Source organism: Astatotilapia calliptera, chromosome 8 (genome assembly GCF_900246225.1).
Source record: "Astatotilapia calliptera chromosome 8, fAstCal1.2, whole genome shotgun sequence".
Lineage (NCBI taxonomy): Eukaryota > Metazoa > Chordata > Actinopteri > Cichliformes > Cichlidae > Astatotilapia > Astatotilapia calliptera.
In genome coordinates this window covers 3,737,657-3,753,653 of record NC_039309.1, presented here as the reverse complement: position 1 = coordinate 3,753,653, position 15,997 = coordinate 3,737,657, and the positions used below count along the sequence as shown (strand labels likewise).

The 15,997-nt window shown below is 40.8% G+C and overlaps 1 protein-coding gene across 3 annotated transcripts in view; it reads right to left on the bottom strand.

Moving 5' to 3' along the window:
- Nucleotides 1-15,997, bottom strand: part of fmnl1b (formin-like 1b) — a 36,504-nt gene that overhangs the window by 1,683 nt on the left and 18,824 nt on the right. Inside the window, exons 10-26 of one of the 3 annotated variants that reach the window (XM_026177939.1) lie at nt 13,768-13,842; nt 11,552-11,662; nt 11,287-11,436; nt 10,328-10,429; nt 8,806-9,019; nt 8,120-8,323; nt 7,559-7,683; nt 6,329-6,531; nt 5,985-6,219; nt 5,570-5,638; nt 4,330-4,410; nt 4,050-4,179; nt 2,609-2,772; nt 2,379-2,480; nt 2,179-2,262; nt 1,214-1,328; nt 349-428 (exon numbers count right to left, since the gene is read on the bottom strand). In XM_026177939.1, the coding sequence (XP_026033724.1) occupies nt 349-428; nt 1,214-1,328; nt 2,179-2,262; nt 2,379-2,480; nt 2,609-2,772; nt 4,050-4,179; nt 4,330-4,410; nt 5,570-5,638; nt 5,985-6,219; nt 6,329-6,531; nt 7,559-7,683; nt 8,120-8,323; nt 8,806-9,019; nt 10,328-10,429; nt 11,287-11,436; nt 11,552-11,662; nt 13,768-13,842 (2,244 nt within the window). The other 2 variants (XM_026177940.1, XM_026177938.1) reach the window with 2 other exon arrangements.

The window sequence follows — 15,997 nt, the reverse complement described above, 5'->3', positions numbered from 1 at the left end:
AAAGTGTGTCAGAAAACCTCTGGAGAGAACTCAGTCACGAGGCATAAATCCAATAAACAGCACCCAAAATATTCCTTCAAGGGCAGACTGTCTGGGATACAGTTACATTGGGAAGGCAGAGCAGGACAATTTCTATGCAGTTTTAGTGCCATATAATGTGTTTCTAATATTTTGTGTTTATTGTTGTTATTCACTGTTGAGTTTGTCTCATGTCCATGACTGGAGCAGAAATAGAAGCTGGGCTCAAAGGATTATAAGTGACCTCTACACTCTGTATCCACCATCTCTTCCTGGTTATAAATACAATGACAGTGTCATGATCAGCAGGAGCGGATTTGAAAACATCACCTCTTCACTGAAGACAGAGTCGCAGAAGAGACGAGAGGAGCGTTTGGCAGAGCGAGCCGTGAAGGGCACGGATTTAAGAGCTGAAGACAGAAGAGAAAAAAAAACAACAGGGACAGGAAGAGAGGAGGGACAAACAAGGGCACAGGAGAGGGATGTAAGCCTTAGTGAAAGTTTGTTGAACTAAGGAAATTTAAAAAAAGAGCACTGCTGGAGAGGAAATAGGATAAAATGTTAATGAGATTAACAGCTGCTTAGATAAGAAAGTAAAAACACTGAGGACGATTAGTGTGAAAAAAGTGTGTGACAGCAGAAGGTACAGAAAAATAAAAATGAATGGACTAGAGCGTCCATCAAATCTAGAGCTGGAAATCAGGAGATAGTTAGCTTAGCTTAGTCAGCGCTCAGTGACGAGTTCTTGCTGTTGGGAAAAATCTGTACTCTCCAATCAGTTGGGGAGTGGTTGCTGGAACACAACATAAACAAGTGCAGAGAAACAGTTTGTGGCTTATGTTGATTTAGCTGCTGCCTTTCAAAGTTTGTAGACAAAACAAACAAAAAACAAAACAAATTAAAAAATCTAGTTCTAATCTATGTAAAAGTGATCAGTTTAGTTGTTAGCTAGTTAATTAGCAAGCATTAGTGTGTAAGTGTTGCTATGTTAGCAGCTAAACTTCACTTGATACAATGTTTGAACTTTAATTACGTAGCTGTCACTGTGTAGCTTTAGCACCACACGAACCTGTAACTGCATAGCTGCATCTTTCTGTTGCCTTGGCAGCGTGAGCTCTGTGTAACTAACCCCTCCTGATAATTGCTGATAACGGTTCACAACACATATACAAAAAACAGACAGTTTGTTGTGTACCTGTGATAATGTCCTCGATGGCTCCGTCTTTCCCCTCCCTCACCAAAGGAGACATCTGCCTCTTCTTCAGCTCTGCTATCAGGTCCATCTGGGGCGGTCTGGGCATCATGGGACCCTGAAACAACAAATCAGATTTAGTTGAATGCAACTTTTTACAACATGCTTTGAGAGTTTTAGTTCTTTTTATGTCCAATAGTCTGGTCGTTTTTATGCATGAAAGTTATAATCTCAAGGAATGTCCTTAAAGTGTGGAAGTCTGATAGGTGAAGAAGTACAAGCGGTCAGCAACACAGAACTGATCAAATGTTTCAATTCGAAAATTAAAACTAACTAAAACAAAAAGAATTGACCATTTTAAGAAAGAAAAATATTGTCTTATTTTGAATTTGATGGCAGCGCGGACCATGTTTACCACTTTCGTTAATAACAGTTCATATATGACTGGGAACTGAAGAGAGCTGTTTGGACATCGAACAGGGCAGTCCAGCTCCAGGCTTGTTCCAGATCCAATACCTTATATTATTATATTTTATGGTAGTTTATCTGTCTTTGTACTTGACATGGCTGACTGGAGCATCACACTAGTTTTTGTTGATACTTTGACCTTTTAATGTCGTGGGTCTTTGTACACATTTCTCTAAAAGCAAAGCAGTTTTCCTCTAAACTGAGATCATTAATGTCTCTACCAGAGGAAAAGGGCTTTCAGAAAAGAGTATTTCTCTCTGTCCTTCACTGAGAAGAAGTACTTTTTGAAGGGTGGTGTTTCCCTTGCTGAATATCACTTTAAAAAAAATCAAAAAAGAAAGGGCCGACAGATAAAGTCTGAGGTCTACTGTCAGCTTTTAAAGTGTTGTTGCAAAATGACACAGTCTAATTATTCAGGAGAAAATCATCTTTATGTGCTTGGAAAGTTTGTAGACACACTTGAAAGTACTTTTCCTGCACTGACTGTTTATCGTTCCCACCTTGTTCCCCATGACTTCAGGTTTAGGAGGAGTTAAAGGAGCCTCGTGTTGCTTGTTTCTCTGCTCGATGTCCAGCTCTGCTTGCTGGCAAACACAAAACCAATGTTTCAGAGGTCAGATTATAAACAGTCACTGATGGCTGCAGGTGTAATGTAAAAGCTCTTGGTGCATATCAGTGAAGCAGCTGTCTGTTATCTGACCTTGTACGCTTTGATGAATCTGACAAAAATAGGGAAGAACATAGAGGGCGGCGTTGTTTTGGGGTTTTCTCCGAAGTACTCCACAGCTGAGTCATAAGCATCCTGCAAAAGAAGGTCACGATCAGCCATGAACTGACAAGTACTTCCTGTTCCTAACATTGACAGAGACAAATTTGGATAATTTCCTCAGGGATTAATAAAGTATTCTGATTTTGATAATTAAATCCGACCTGTGCGGTCTTTCCATCGGCTATGAGACCATTGAGCAGCTCCACGTTGGTGTTGAGAAAACGCTGCAGCACTAGATTGTCTTTTTCTATGGAGAACTCCCTCTTCGTCCCCTCCATGCCTCTCTCCAGAGCCTGAAGGTCCTGCAGGATACTGTCCACAGAAACTAAAAGAGACAAAGACTTCAAGGTGAAGTTAGAGCTTCAAATTAACATTCTTATCATTGCTTATCAAACATCAACTAGATTATGATGTACTTTAGAAGACTGAAGGGTTATGCAAGGTGTTGCATGAATAAAGTGATTCTACTGCTGTCATAACACCTTGTGAGCATTTGTCATTTTATCATCAGTGTATTTACAATCTGTGGTATTAGTTTAAACTAAAATGTATGTGATTAAAGTTTGACCACATTTAACGGTAATAATAAAAGTTTCAAAAGTATAACCAATAACTCTGGCTTTGTGTAGGTTTTATCCTCTTGGTCATCTCAGACATACCAGTCAGCATCTCCATAGAAACTTCTAGGTGTTCTCCAATTGTTGGTGAGCGGTTGCAGTAGTTTCATGTCAGTTACAAGGTGAAAACATGGTGCTACACTGAAAACGCCCCATGACTGCTTTGGTTTCTAGCAGGTTGCCTTAATCAAGTGTAGTTTACAAGGGAGATTCAGGCTACATCCACATGTACACGGATATTTTGGTAAACACAGATTTTTCTGTGAATTTTGTCCTTTTGTCCTGAGGGTCACTAAAAATAAAGCTTTTCATTTACAGAAACTCTGCTGCATTTAAACGTGGAAAAGAGAAACAGCGATTTTTGTCTCGTAAGATCAAAGTTATGTGCCTTCACCTCCCTTTTGACTACACTCTGTCTTTTTATTTGCCAGCATTTCTTCACACTTAGGATTATATCACCACCTGTTTCTTTGGCATGCACTTGACAGACTTTGAGATCTTTTTGGGGGGCTTTTCATGTTCATGGAGATATTTAACATTTTTTTTAAAACCATTTTTAAAAAATGACCTCAGGCCTACACTCACAGCATCTTGGACACACGATTAAAAAAAGGGGGGTCAGGAAGTCAGAAGTTAAAAAGGCAACACAGGTCAAAACATCCAATTACTACAGGGCTACAAACCACAAATACAGTTAATAAAAACAAGATTTTAGGCCAAATGTTGATCAGATCAAATGCTAGTTTTTCTTTTTGATTTTTTTTTTTCTTTTATAGCAGCAACTCTTGAGCTACTGTCAGGAATCATATTGTGCTGTGCTTTATTTCTTTATTTATTTGCAGCTTTGTTTCATAGTTTAGAGTTTAATCTATAATTACTTAATTTGGGAGGGAAGTAGTGGATCTGCTTGGATCTTGGACCTTTGTAAACTGTGACAGGAGTTCAGCCATCATTAATCACTGTACACATGTGAGGATGTGCTTACCAAGTGCCGCCTTATCCAGGAAGTGCAGCTCTGTGGGGAAGGATTGCAGCTCTGGGTATCTCTCCTGGATGATGTTGACGATGAAGTGCATCAGTGTCTGTTTTCGGTCTGTAGATTTGGTGTCCAACAGCTTGGGAGAGCCAGCAAAGAATGAAAAGTCTGACATTAGATCGATAAAAACAACAGGTTGCACAAAATATTTTTGAATTATCTACAGAAATAGCAACCGAAGCAAAAAGCCATCTGTAGCTGCAGGAAAAAACTGCATTAATTTTCTCACCAAGTCTAAGCTTTGCAGACGGAAGCCATATGCTGCTCCTCGCTTGCTGCTGTTCATGTAGTTTCCAAATGCCAAGATGATCTTTACATCAGCAACAGACAGAAAAGTATGTTGTCAGATGTGACACAAAGTGACAGCATGTGTGATATGCAGCCCACACAGACTCAAAAATAAACCTGCAGTGAAAAACAAAACTTGAAATCTGTCACAGAGGTAAAACACAAAACCTCTCCCTTTCCAGAAACAACTCATCATTGTTTTTATGCCACTTTAAATTTAGGAGAAAAAACAACAACCAAAGTTGAAGGAAAAAAATTCCTCCGGGTTAAAGACACAGCATGTTTGGTCTCATATTACACCAGCTGTGCTCTTGCAAGCTTTGGAGGCTATTTTCCCAGAACTGCTGAACTGGACCTGAAATTATTTCCATCAAAGCCTGAAAACACTCTGGCACAGAATAATGTGAATGGGTGAATGAGGCTCATAGCAGAAAGCAGCGTATAAGTACCAGTCTGTGAGACAAATTACAAGGCTCTGTTTTTCTAGTGTTCCAGGTTTCTACCATTAACTATTATCAGTGTTTGTGTATTGCATGTATACAGTGCACTGATACAGCTCACTAACCCAGTGCTGTCCAAACCCAGGCCTCGAGGGCTGGTGTCCTGCAGGTTTTGTGCGTCCTTGATCCAACACAGCTGATTTAAATGGCTAAATGACCTCCTCAACATGTCTTGAAGTTCTCCAGAGGCCTGGTAATCATTTGATTCAGGTGTGTTGACCCAGTGTCCTCGAGGCCTACAGTTGGCCAAGCCTGCACCTACCTAAACTAGTGTTACTTGACATCTTACCACTGTTACTTCATCTAAATATGGTCACCTCTGGGAACAAAAAAACACCACAAAATGCTAACGTTGAGGCTCCATTACAAACGGATGGTCCATCGTTTATTTACAGCTTATGTGAGATCTTGGCTGAATGTGTTTCTGTTGTTTTGCTGAGAGCCCCCCCATCAACCAGTATTTTAAAATGAAATTAGAAGAACAATAAACAAATTAAAAATGTTATAAGCCAGGATTTGACTGTAATTTTTAATGCTAATTAGGAGGTCAGTGACTTTGATTCCATTTTGCCGTTGCTGAGGATTCACAGGAAGTCACAGAGAAGCAGTCCTAACCAGTAAAGGTTATTATTTAGTCATGAACTGGAGCTCTTTGACACTTAATATAAAAGTAAGAATCACCTCGAGAATTTTCTTCAGCTTAGTGGAAGACTTGATGGACATCGAGGCCGCGATGATGGCATTCAGTTGCTGTAAGAAATAATGCAAAGATCAGTGCGTGCACATTACAGTATACACTAACATTTTTATTTTAAAGGACTAGTTCTACTTTTTTGTAATTCTCGCAGAGTCAGAGGACAAGAGTGATTCCACTGTAAATATAAAGCCAGAGTGCTGATAAGGAGAAATTTCCCCGTGTTAAACCTCAGTACCTGAATAAATGCCTTTTATTCCTAGAAGTGGGCTTTTATTCAGCCCACTTCTAGGAATAAACTCTAAGAGAATAACTGCCTTTTCCTCGGCATGACTGTGAAATCCCCTGTTGTAAACTTTGCTTAATTCTCTTTCCTCAAATACAGTTCAACCGTGGACTCACAGGCTGTATCAGCTGGACGCTCTCAGGGAAATTGCCCATGAAGGTGAGAGTGCTGATGCGCTGGGAAAGCCGCGGGATCTTGCTAAAGCGCACCATGAAGCGGTCCTCCTCGCTGAGCTCGTCCAGGGGCCTGCCCTCGCACTCGTAGTTGTGGATGAGCTTCATTTCATACTCTGTGGGGATGAAACGCTCCAACAGCTCGAGGAAGTCCAGGCTCAGAGCTTTCAGGTTGTACCTGCGGGGACGGTGCACGTTCTGAATATAAAGTGTCTTTGCAATATATTCAGATTTTCTTTTTATTGCCGTATTATTCAGCTGATGCACAAACAGGGTTTAACACATACGTCTCAATGACACAGCAGATATCAGAAGCAGCCATTCCTTCTTTACGCAGGGTGATGGCCAGGTTTTTGGCCCTGTTGGGCTCCATTAGAGACACTTTACTGGGACTCTTGTGGGCCATTTTCTTCTTTAGGGTTCCCAGATCTACAGGGGTCGACTGGGCTTTGGTCTTAAACTGCTCCTCAAAGGCAGCCATGTTTAGCTCCTAATAACAGGGTTCAAATACAGAAACAGAGACCATTAAGATTTTTTAATACTCAGATTAAACTTTCACTTTTGTTTACTGTAAGTCACGTAGCAGCCTATTACAGACTAAACTACTTCCTGATAAAGCATGTGACTGCTGGAAAAATTCCTGGAAAATTTGTTCTAAAGATTATTGTAAATTTCGTTTTGTTCTTTTTAAAATACTCACAAAGGTTTGCAAATGGAGAAAAGCATGGAAGAATATCCATGGATTTAAGTGATGTAGAATAAATGCAAGTTCCCATGATAATACATTACTGCTATTCCAATGTAACACAAAAACACAGTACTGTCTTAATAGGATTGATTGCACTAATATAGAAGAAAAGAAATGCATAGATTGCATGTTGTTGTTTTCTGCTAAACGATTTGCACCACAATTGGATTAAAACCCAACCTGCAACCTCCACGTCTGAAAATGAAGCCAGTGCAGAAATACCAAAACTACTGTAGTTCCACTTATGGCCACTGGAGGCTGACTCCAAACCAGTGCTCATCCCCATAACTCTCATGTAAAAAATGTCCAACACGTTGCAAAGTGTGTTGACAGCCTGGCACAAAACACTGTTTGGGTCCCTACGGGTAGTTTCCACCATCAACTATTCAGGAGGTGAGGGTTTATTTGTTTGTTTGTTTGCTTGTTTTTTTAAATAATTCATCTGCCCAGTGTTTGCGATGCCTTTTGTTGGATCTTTAATAAAATTATCTGACAAAATGACTTTCCAAGAACTTTGTCTTCCAACTTAGTGACTTTTCAAGCATAATTAGTCTGTTACTTACTAATTAGCTAATTGTCTGTGTGCTGCTTTTCCTAACCAGACTAGCTAGACTTAGCTGAAAACTTAGCACAGTACCCTCTGACTCCAAAATGCAGCAACAAAAACCAGCAGGTGTGATCATGTTGGCTGCGTGCATCTTGTAAGTACTGTCCATGAAGGAACCCAGGTCCAGATGTTTTTGGGACAGCAGAGGAAACATGAACAAACCTCTAAGATGCACTCGTCGTCCACCTCACTGAAGATTGTTCCTGCGACCTGGTTGGATTTGAGGGCCTGCCAGTTGAACAGCGGCATGCGGTATTTGGTTTGAATGGCCTTCTTCTTTTTACAGTCTGTAAGAGAAATGTTCGTATTGTAACAGAGATATCTTCCTAAATATTGCGTTGGGGAATCTGCCGTTTGTTACTTTCACAAGAAAAGACACTGAAATCATTACTAAAAGTTCCCAAAGTGGAGCTGGAAAATGATTACCAAGGCAGGAAGGGGGTAAAACTTTGGTTTCTCCAACATGTCTCCTCTCTGTGGTATTTCTTGATTTTCTATAAAGTTTAACATTTTTTTAAATCTCTACAATCAGTTCGATAAAAGCTGGAAACTTTTGCTTGTTGTAATCATTCTTCATTTTCAAGTTTGATGTATAAAAAGAAAAAAATCATCTCTTCTTTAAGATATCAAGGACAAGAAAATAAAATATGAACCAAAATTGCTAAACCTGATTGTTTTTAAAGACTTACTAAGACCTTCATTTTGCTCTGATTGTGGACTCACTTGAGGTCCCTGCTGACGCCTCCGTCCTACCGCCTCCAGAAGGCAGGAGAGCTGATGGTGGTGGAGGAGGTGGAGGTGGAGCTGTGGTTGAGGATGGAGCTGGAAGTGGAGGAGGAGGGGGAGGAGGAGCTTGTACCGACTGTGGAGGAACTTCTGTTGTAGGAACGGCCTGAAGGTTGTTTCCTGTATCAACCTGATCTGCAGCTGTCAGGAAATAGTCTACACATCAACTTGCAGTTACAGTGTAGCTGTAATTAAGGAATAAATCTGATTACACGAATCAATATCCCATAATGATGCCCGTCAGGGAAATACAAAGAGCTTCTAATTATCCGCACACCAAGGTCTGAAGTATCATCTCGGACTGGCGATGCACTTTTCGGACTCAATGGCGGTTTCAGATCTTTTGATCTCTTATCTTGAGTTACAAAAACAGAAATTGGAGGTAGGCCTTGTCTGTGTGCAGGTAAGTTACCATGAAGATGTACCACCAGCGCATCACCTTTGTAATGCTGTAAACCCAGAGTTCACCCTGACGTTACCTGGATAGGTGCAGCACAGCTATCTGGTCACTAAAAAAGGGAACTTCTGAATCCAGCTCATAAAACTCAAACTTGAATTGTTCACGCTGTGAGTGTATGTGTGGTTACTGAGGATTTAGGAAGGTGTGATAAAACATTGCCGACCTTTCTGCTTCTTGTTCTGCTGCACCACCTGAACAGCTAGGTGTCCAGAGGAAGAGCGCCCCATTTGGACAAGACCCTGGTCCACCAGAGCCTGAACTTTGACCTCGAGCTCCTTCAGGGCCTGGGTGTCTTGTTCTTTCTCCTGCTTGAGCTCACGTTCTTGCTCTCGCTGCTGCAGCAGAATCACCTGCGAGCGAGACTCCCGCAGACTCTCCTGTGACACAGAGCATAAGTGTCTTTAATCAGGCTGGACCAGTTCTGTCAGCTTAAAAAAAAGAAATATGTGATCTGGTGTGATCGTCTTGGCAAAAGGACATGCGTGCTCACAACACTTTGGCTCATTAATATGCAGATTTATGCAGCTGCAACACTAAACTCTAATCAGATCATCTTCACCAGGTGGGGTACCTGCGGTGAGAGTGCTGCTATGTGCTTTTTCTTAACTAACGTTCACAAGAACAATCAGTCTCTCCCTAATTAAGCCAATTAGTTCCTCTATTTTCAAAGCTGTACTTCAACGCCAACACGTTTGTCTCTGCATGCTACATGTCTGCTACTAATTTGAACTCATCAGCCTGAAGTGAGAAAGAGAATTCAGCATCTCAGGAAGCATTTCTTTCCTCGTTAGCATTCAAATATATGCAGAAAGGTGCTTAAAAATCAAATCACATCTCTTCCATGTGGCGGACATGTGGTGTAGGTGTGAGGTTTCAGTATACTGTAGTTATCATAGTGGGTCACAGCTTTGGGACAGCAAAACAGGGAAAATTAAATTTGAGCCTAATGGAAAAGAACAAACGGCTACAGGTTACTGAGATACTGGCAGAGCTGAGCGATTGATTTTTTCCTCTCTGTAAAACTCAAAAAACAAACAAAAAGACGAAGATCGCTGGCTGAGCTTTTGCCCTTCCTCGTGTTGGAACCACAAACAAAAATATCAAGCAGCAAAAAAACTCTATAAAGCAGAACTGAGTGGTTTTTAAGTCTTTATCAGTAAATGGATTTGAACTGAGCCCTGATCTAAAAAACAGGTTCAAGCAACTCTGAGTTTAACTTTAAACTCTGAGTTATCAGTTCTAGAAAAGCTGATCAGTTATTTCAGACTATTATTAAATTTAGCAAAACTACATTTTTTATTTGACTTTATCTTCCGCACAATTTAAAAACAAAGGAGTTCAAATATTTTCTTTTTGTTAATGTTTGGAGTAAAAACCATAAATGTACTGTACTCTTTAAAAAGTGATTACTTGTGAACTATTTCTCTTCTGGTGTTTAAGAGAAGACACAGATAAAAGCACAGAAACATGAAATGGATTATTATGTCTCTATTTAAGGCCTTTTTTTCTGTTACTAAGCCACATTCGCCCATTTACCTTATTCTAGGAACCTTTATCTGTCAGGTGACACGATGTGGATTCATGTTTGATATGTTGGCTCTGATGTTTCTGCTACCATCTGACTGCTTGGCACAGTCTGTGTTTCTGTATGAAAAACATGTAAGCATGAACTTGCTGTTCTCTACCTTCAGGAGCTCCACTTCTTTGGTGGTCTGAATGAGCTTCTTCTCAAGCTCGGAGGCTTTCTCCATCGCCTCAGTCTCGGTCTCCTGAAGTCTGCTGGTGAGCTGTGACACCAGAGTGGTCATGGGTAATGGGTAAATGTATTTTTACACAGAGAGCAGCAAACATAGAAGAAAACTAACACTAAAGTGGACTTATAATGTATTACATTTTCTCTCATGTATGTACTGCTTGTGTAATTTTGAATTCCTACATGATTAATATCACAGTAATGTTTAAAGTTTTCATTTACCAGACAAAGTCATGAAATTTCACCCAAACATTTTTCTGTATAGATAATCTAAATAGCAACCGCATGTTGCTGCTGGAGAGTTTAACACATAGTATGATTTTTTTTCTTCGGTAGCTTAATTTAAAAAAAAAAAAAAAAGTATTTTACTAGAGAAGGAAGCTAATGTGAATAAGCTAGGCTAAGGTAGTTAGCTTTAGAGCCATGAGTCTATCAGCTTCCTGTTAACTGCATCATTCAACAGATTCAGCTGCTGCTTCATTTGTGTGATACAATGTGGCAGCCGTGAAATTATTTAATTTCTTAAACACAAAAATGGAGGAAATGTCTCAATTAGACTTAGACTTGGATTAACTAATAAGCTAGCTGCATTTAATAAAAGAAACAATTACAGTTTTGCTTTAAAGCAATAAAGTTGGAAAATATTCAGGTTTATTTCAGCTTGATGTATTTCCTGTCATTCTGTAGTGTTTTTTGAAAGGTGAATAAATATCAGCTCTGACAACGACACTGCATGTAGCAGGTCCATGTGACCATTGCACCTGTGAGCGTGCTCATCCACACTCACAGGTTTATTTGAAAATCTGTCCTGGCCAGACTGATAGAAATCATGCTGATATGATACAGACTGTCTTTAAGGTTAGTTTGTATTTAATGCATTTACATCCAGACCTGCGCGTTGTGTTCCTGCAGTTCCTCCATGTGTTCTAGCAATGCGTTCTTGGTCTCAGCGTCCTCCAGCAAAGCGCCAACATCGAACACGTTGTCCAGGTAGGCCTGAATCTGCACCAGCAGCCTGTCGCTCTCTGTGAACTTTAATTTCTACAAAGAGAAAACACCAGAGTAAAAAATAATCAACTCAGTTTAACTGAAAGCTGTGACTCTGAGTCTAAGATAAGTTTAAAGCTGTTAATTTGGCAAACAAGTTTACACTTGCCTCCAGGTATTCATCCAGGCCATGCTGCGTGAACTCGTACTGGAGGTGGACTCTGAAGTTCATGTTTTCCACTGAGTGGACCACAATGTTGATGAACTGCATACAGGCAACCTGGTGGCAAAAAGAATTCATTTGTGCAACAGGAAGCAGCGTCACCTACTCAGACCAGTGTCCGACACCATCACCAGGACCATCACCAGGACAGGGGCTACAAGTTTAAAAGTTTACCCGTGCGACGTAAAGAAAGTCTGCTTACAGAGAGCAGAACGTCAGTAGAGCTAATGAAAGCGAGGAGGCCAAACTGCTGACACGAGCAGCTGCTGCACAATATTAGACACGAGCTTCAGAACACGACGTGTGAACAAGTACCGCTGACATAAAATGTTTCACACAGGCTCAGTAATGTTCACTTTGGTGGAAGGCATATTTTGTGACCTCAGACCATCTGCTTCTCAGTGAAGTTGTTGGTAATTGTCCAGAGTTTCCCACTTTGAGTTTGTTAAGTTTAAAGAGGCCAATTAAAAGTTCTGCAGATTTCAAGCGGACTAAAACGCAGCTCCAGACAGCTGGCAGCCGCTCCTGCAGCTGACTGAGGAAACACTGAAAACCGTTAAAACTAAACTCGCTAATTGTTCTTTTTTTTTCCCAATAAACAACTGCAGCAATAATCACTTCTCAGGGGTGAAATTGTGTTGCGTTTCTTTTTGTTACTACAAACTCATTAACTTTAGTTATTAGATTGTTATCTTGGGCTCCGGGAAGCTGCAGTTTGCATTTTTCTTTTTTGTTTCCTGATCGATTCGTTGATTAGTCGAGGAGTTTTGTTCCTCCCGTCTCCTAAAGTAACCTTAAATAAACGCCTCTCCTGCAAATTTACGACATCATTAAATTAAATTCTGAATTCGTGGCAGACTTTGGATTACCGTCCTCAGCTGTTCTACTTATAGCTCTGATCTTGTGTAAAAGAAAGTGGAGAACAAACTTTTAGGAATACACAAGCCTTCTTCACAGCACTCTGCATATTATATATAATTGCACACAATCTGTCTAATTAAAAGAAAAGCTGTCATTTTACAAAAGGCTCAGCCTGAAAGCTTTCAATTATAAAAACTAATTACCCCTATTCTTTATTATTTTAGCTTGTTTTTGTAAATTCTCACACAAAGGAGGACTTTTTGTGTCCCAGAGCAAATTGTGCACATAAATAATAGATTTATTCTTTTTTTTCTGGCAGTTACCAGTATTAGAAAAACACCACCAGTCAACTCCAACTGAAGCCCCATCTCAGGTCTACAGTTAATCAATCAATCAACAAATGATTTACAACAATCTGCTGCAGCTGTACAGACACGAGGAGAGATTGTTAAATCACAGATGTTACAAACACAAACATTTTTCAAGGGAATTTCACATCCCTGATGATTATGCATTTCTTTAAAAAATCATATTATTACTGCAGAGTAAAAGCAGGTTTAATTTAGGGCCTTTTTTCATGATTTGCACACCAAATTCAAAGAAAATGTTCATTTTGAAATGACGCTGACAGAGCATCAACCTGGAGGGATGTAGTAATGTCAGTTTAGAGCTGACCTTATTCAACCTGAGGATAACATTGACACTCATTAAGAGGCCGGAGACTGACCAGGTAGATCACAGAATAAACGTTATTCCTGATGACAGGAATTGTCTACCTCTGTCAATTGCTTAAGGGGACTCAACATCTGGCAGCTCCACATGTTGGATTTGGCAGTTTTTATGCCAGATGCTCTTTCTGACACCGCCCCAAAGGGATCTGTGTCTCCTGCTGGGAATAAATCTGGGATCTTTTGCTTGTTAGACAAAAAACTGAACATTAGCCAAAAAGACAAATGTGACGTATTTTTATAGATCAGCTGAATCTCGTTGCATGAAAACTTTAGAAGGACAGCTTATAGAGCAGGTTCAGAATAACAAACGTATTACTTTGAAGCCCTGCACAGTCTTGCTCTCACATTATAGATTTACCTGATATTTAAATCCTGTCGTCTTCCAATTTAATCACACTCTTTTTCTGGTTCTATGTCATGTTTTTATTTCCTGTTCTTTTGTTATCCGTGCACTTTTCTTTTTTATGTTGATGTTTTCTACTTTACATATAAATGTTCATATGTTGTCATTACATAGTGAACCTGAAAAGTGTTTTGCATGCATGTATTTGAATGCAATTGCTGCTTTACCATGAAGTCGATGTTGCTTTCTTCATTGTGGAAATACTCAATGAGCTTCTCGAATCGGTTTTTCTCCCCACAAACCTGAAAACAATAATAATAATAATAAAGATCAGATCAAACAGCAGCTGAGTATTCAACCCTCTTATTCTTTTTATTGTGCCCATTGCAGGTTTATAAATCTAGGTGACGTCCGTGGAGATTTGGAGCTTGCTGCCTTCCCCGTGTGTGCACACATGGGGGCAGTGTGCTCACACAGAAACATTGTTGCAGCCGTAACGATGCATCAGGATTTCAGCAAACATGCGGTCTAATCAAACAGCGCAGCGTTGAGAGAGAGGAGGCTCTGTCGGCTGTTTGTGGAGAAATTCAGCTCATTTCAGGGACAAACAGAAATAATGGTTGTAATAAAAGCAGCACAGGATGATTGCAGCTCGCTCTGCAGGTGTAAACAATCCCCGGTGTTTGTGTGCCGCATGATTTCCTGGCAGAGAAAACGTGGCTTCTTTATGACTGTGTTTTCCTAACTGCTGGCATGTCAGCAAGTTCCCTGTCTCATCCGTTGCTGTGTGGTAATCTACCTGCCCCTTTCTTGCCCACTCATGTCCACTGAATAATGCACCAGGCCAATCGAACAGCCAGCACAACCCTAAACAAAGCCCATGTTCTGCTGCTGAGGGACACATGAGCCAGCTCCTGGCCCCGTGCCCGGCCGCCTCTATCGCTCTCCCCATCTTCTTCCAGCTCTCGCCCACACACACATGCCGACACTGCTGCGGCACCGACGACAAGCTCCGCTCACGGTGACACTCGAGTCACAGCTCTGATAATCAATGCCACATTAATCAAACGGGTTAAAGCTGATGCAGCCAGAGGGTTTACAAACGGACGGGTGTTTAATTCATCACTTCATTTTTTTTAACATGTATATAGAAGTCTTTTTAAAGAAACTCCGCAAACACCAAAACATGAAAGAATGGCATTGACCTGAACACACAGAGCTGCTTTAGAGATGACAGGGGTCTTATTTTCTGTCTTAACAACTTGACGACTGGCCAACCAACCAATTCCCAAGGATATTGCGTGGTAGGTGAGATTTCAGAGCATCTAAAGATCTCCGAATGGCATCCATTCATTCATCCATGCATTCACAGGAGGACAGACCCATGTCTCCTCTTCAAGCTGTGCCCTGCAGGCCCCATGGGTGAGGCCTTGCCAGTAGGCACTCCCCCTCGCCTGCTCCTGGCTCCAGGGTGGTGCCCCGGTTACTCTATGCCAGGCAGGGTAAACTGGATCCTGGATTTTTTGTTTTTCATGTCATCATCCGAATGACTCTTCATTTGCCCCTTCACCCAGGACTAATTTGCCTTGGGAGACGTAACCAAGTGCAAAAAGCCCCGAACAACATGGCCTCAGAAGCAGAAGATCAATCAAACTCAGTACAAGAGAAATGGGGATTATTTTAAACTGTGAATGATGCAAAGCTACCGTAATCAGGTCCTTTAATAAAAAATGCAGAGCGAGAAATAGAGAAAAGATCCTCTTTAAGTATAAATTGAAATAAAATTGTTCTGTGTTTTGTACTCCTCCAGGGTAAATCCATTATTTAAAATGAGCTCAAATGTGAGATGTGCTTAAATTTGAATATTTAAATTAACATAACAGTGACCAAAGAAGCAATTTAATACGAGGGGTCAGTTTAGCTCACTGTAAGCAACTGAAAGAAATACTTAATGGGTGTCTGCTTGTTGCAGAGCAGCTTTTGACTTCCTGAATGTTTTCTCCTGGTTCAGGTTTAAGCTTCTGTCTCCACAGCCACAGGAAGCAACAGGTGCTGCTTTCTCAATCAAAGACAGAAGAAGGTCAAGGAGAGGTGAGAGGCCACTCAGCAAGTGTTTCACATATTTATACCTCTTCGGTCAGTGTTGTTTGGCAGAGGAACAGCTGGACGGAGCAGCTGACGGCGGGCAGCTCAACCTGGGGTTCCCCCATAACCTGCTGGTATGTGAGTGCTGTGCCATAGATCTATGTTAAGCTTCTGATCCCTTAAGTGTGAATGTGAGATGAGTCATCACTGCTGAACACAGAAAGAAGGTCTAAAACCATGGTTGGCTTTGCACGATCTCCTTGTTCCTGTGTGGGGTTTCTCTGGGATTCTAATCAGTCCAAAGACCTGCTTTTAGGATAATGTGTGATTCTAAATTGGCTATAGTTATGTTAGACCTGTGATGGATAAGCA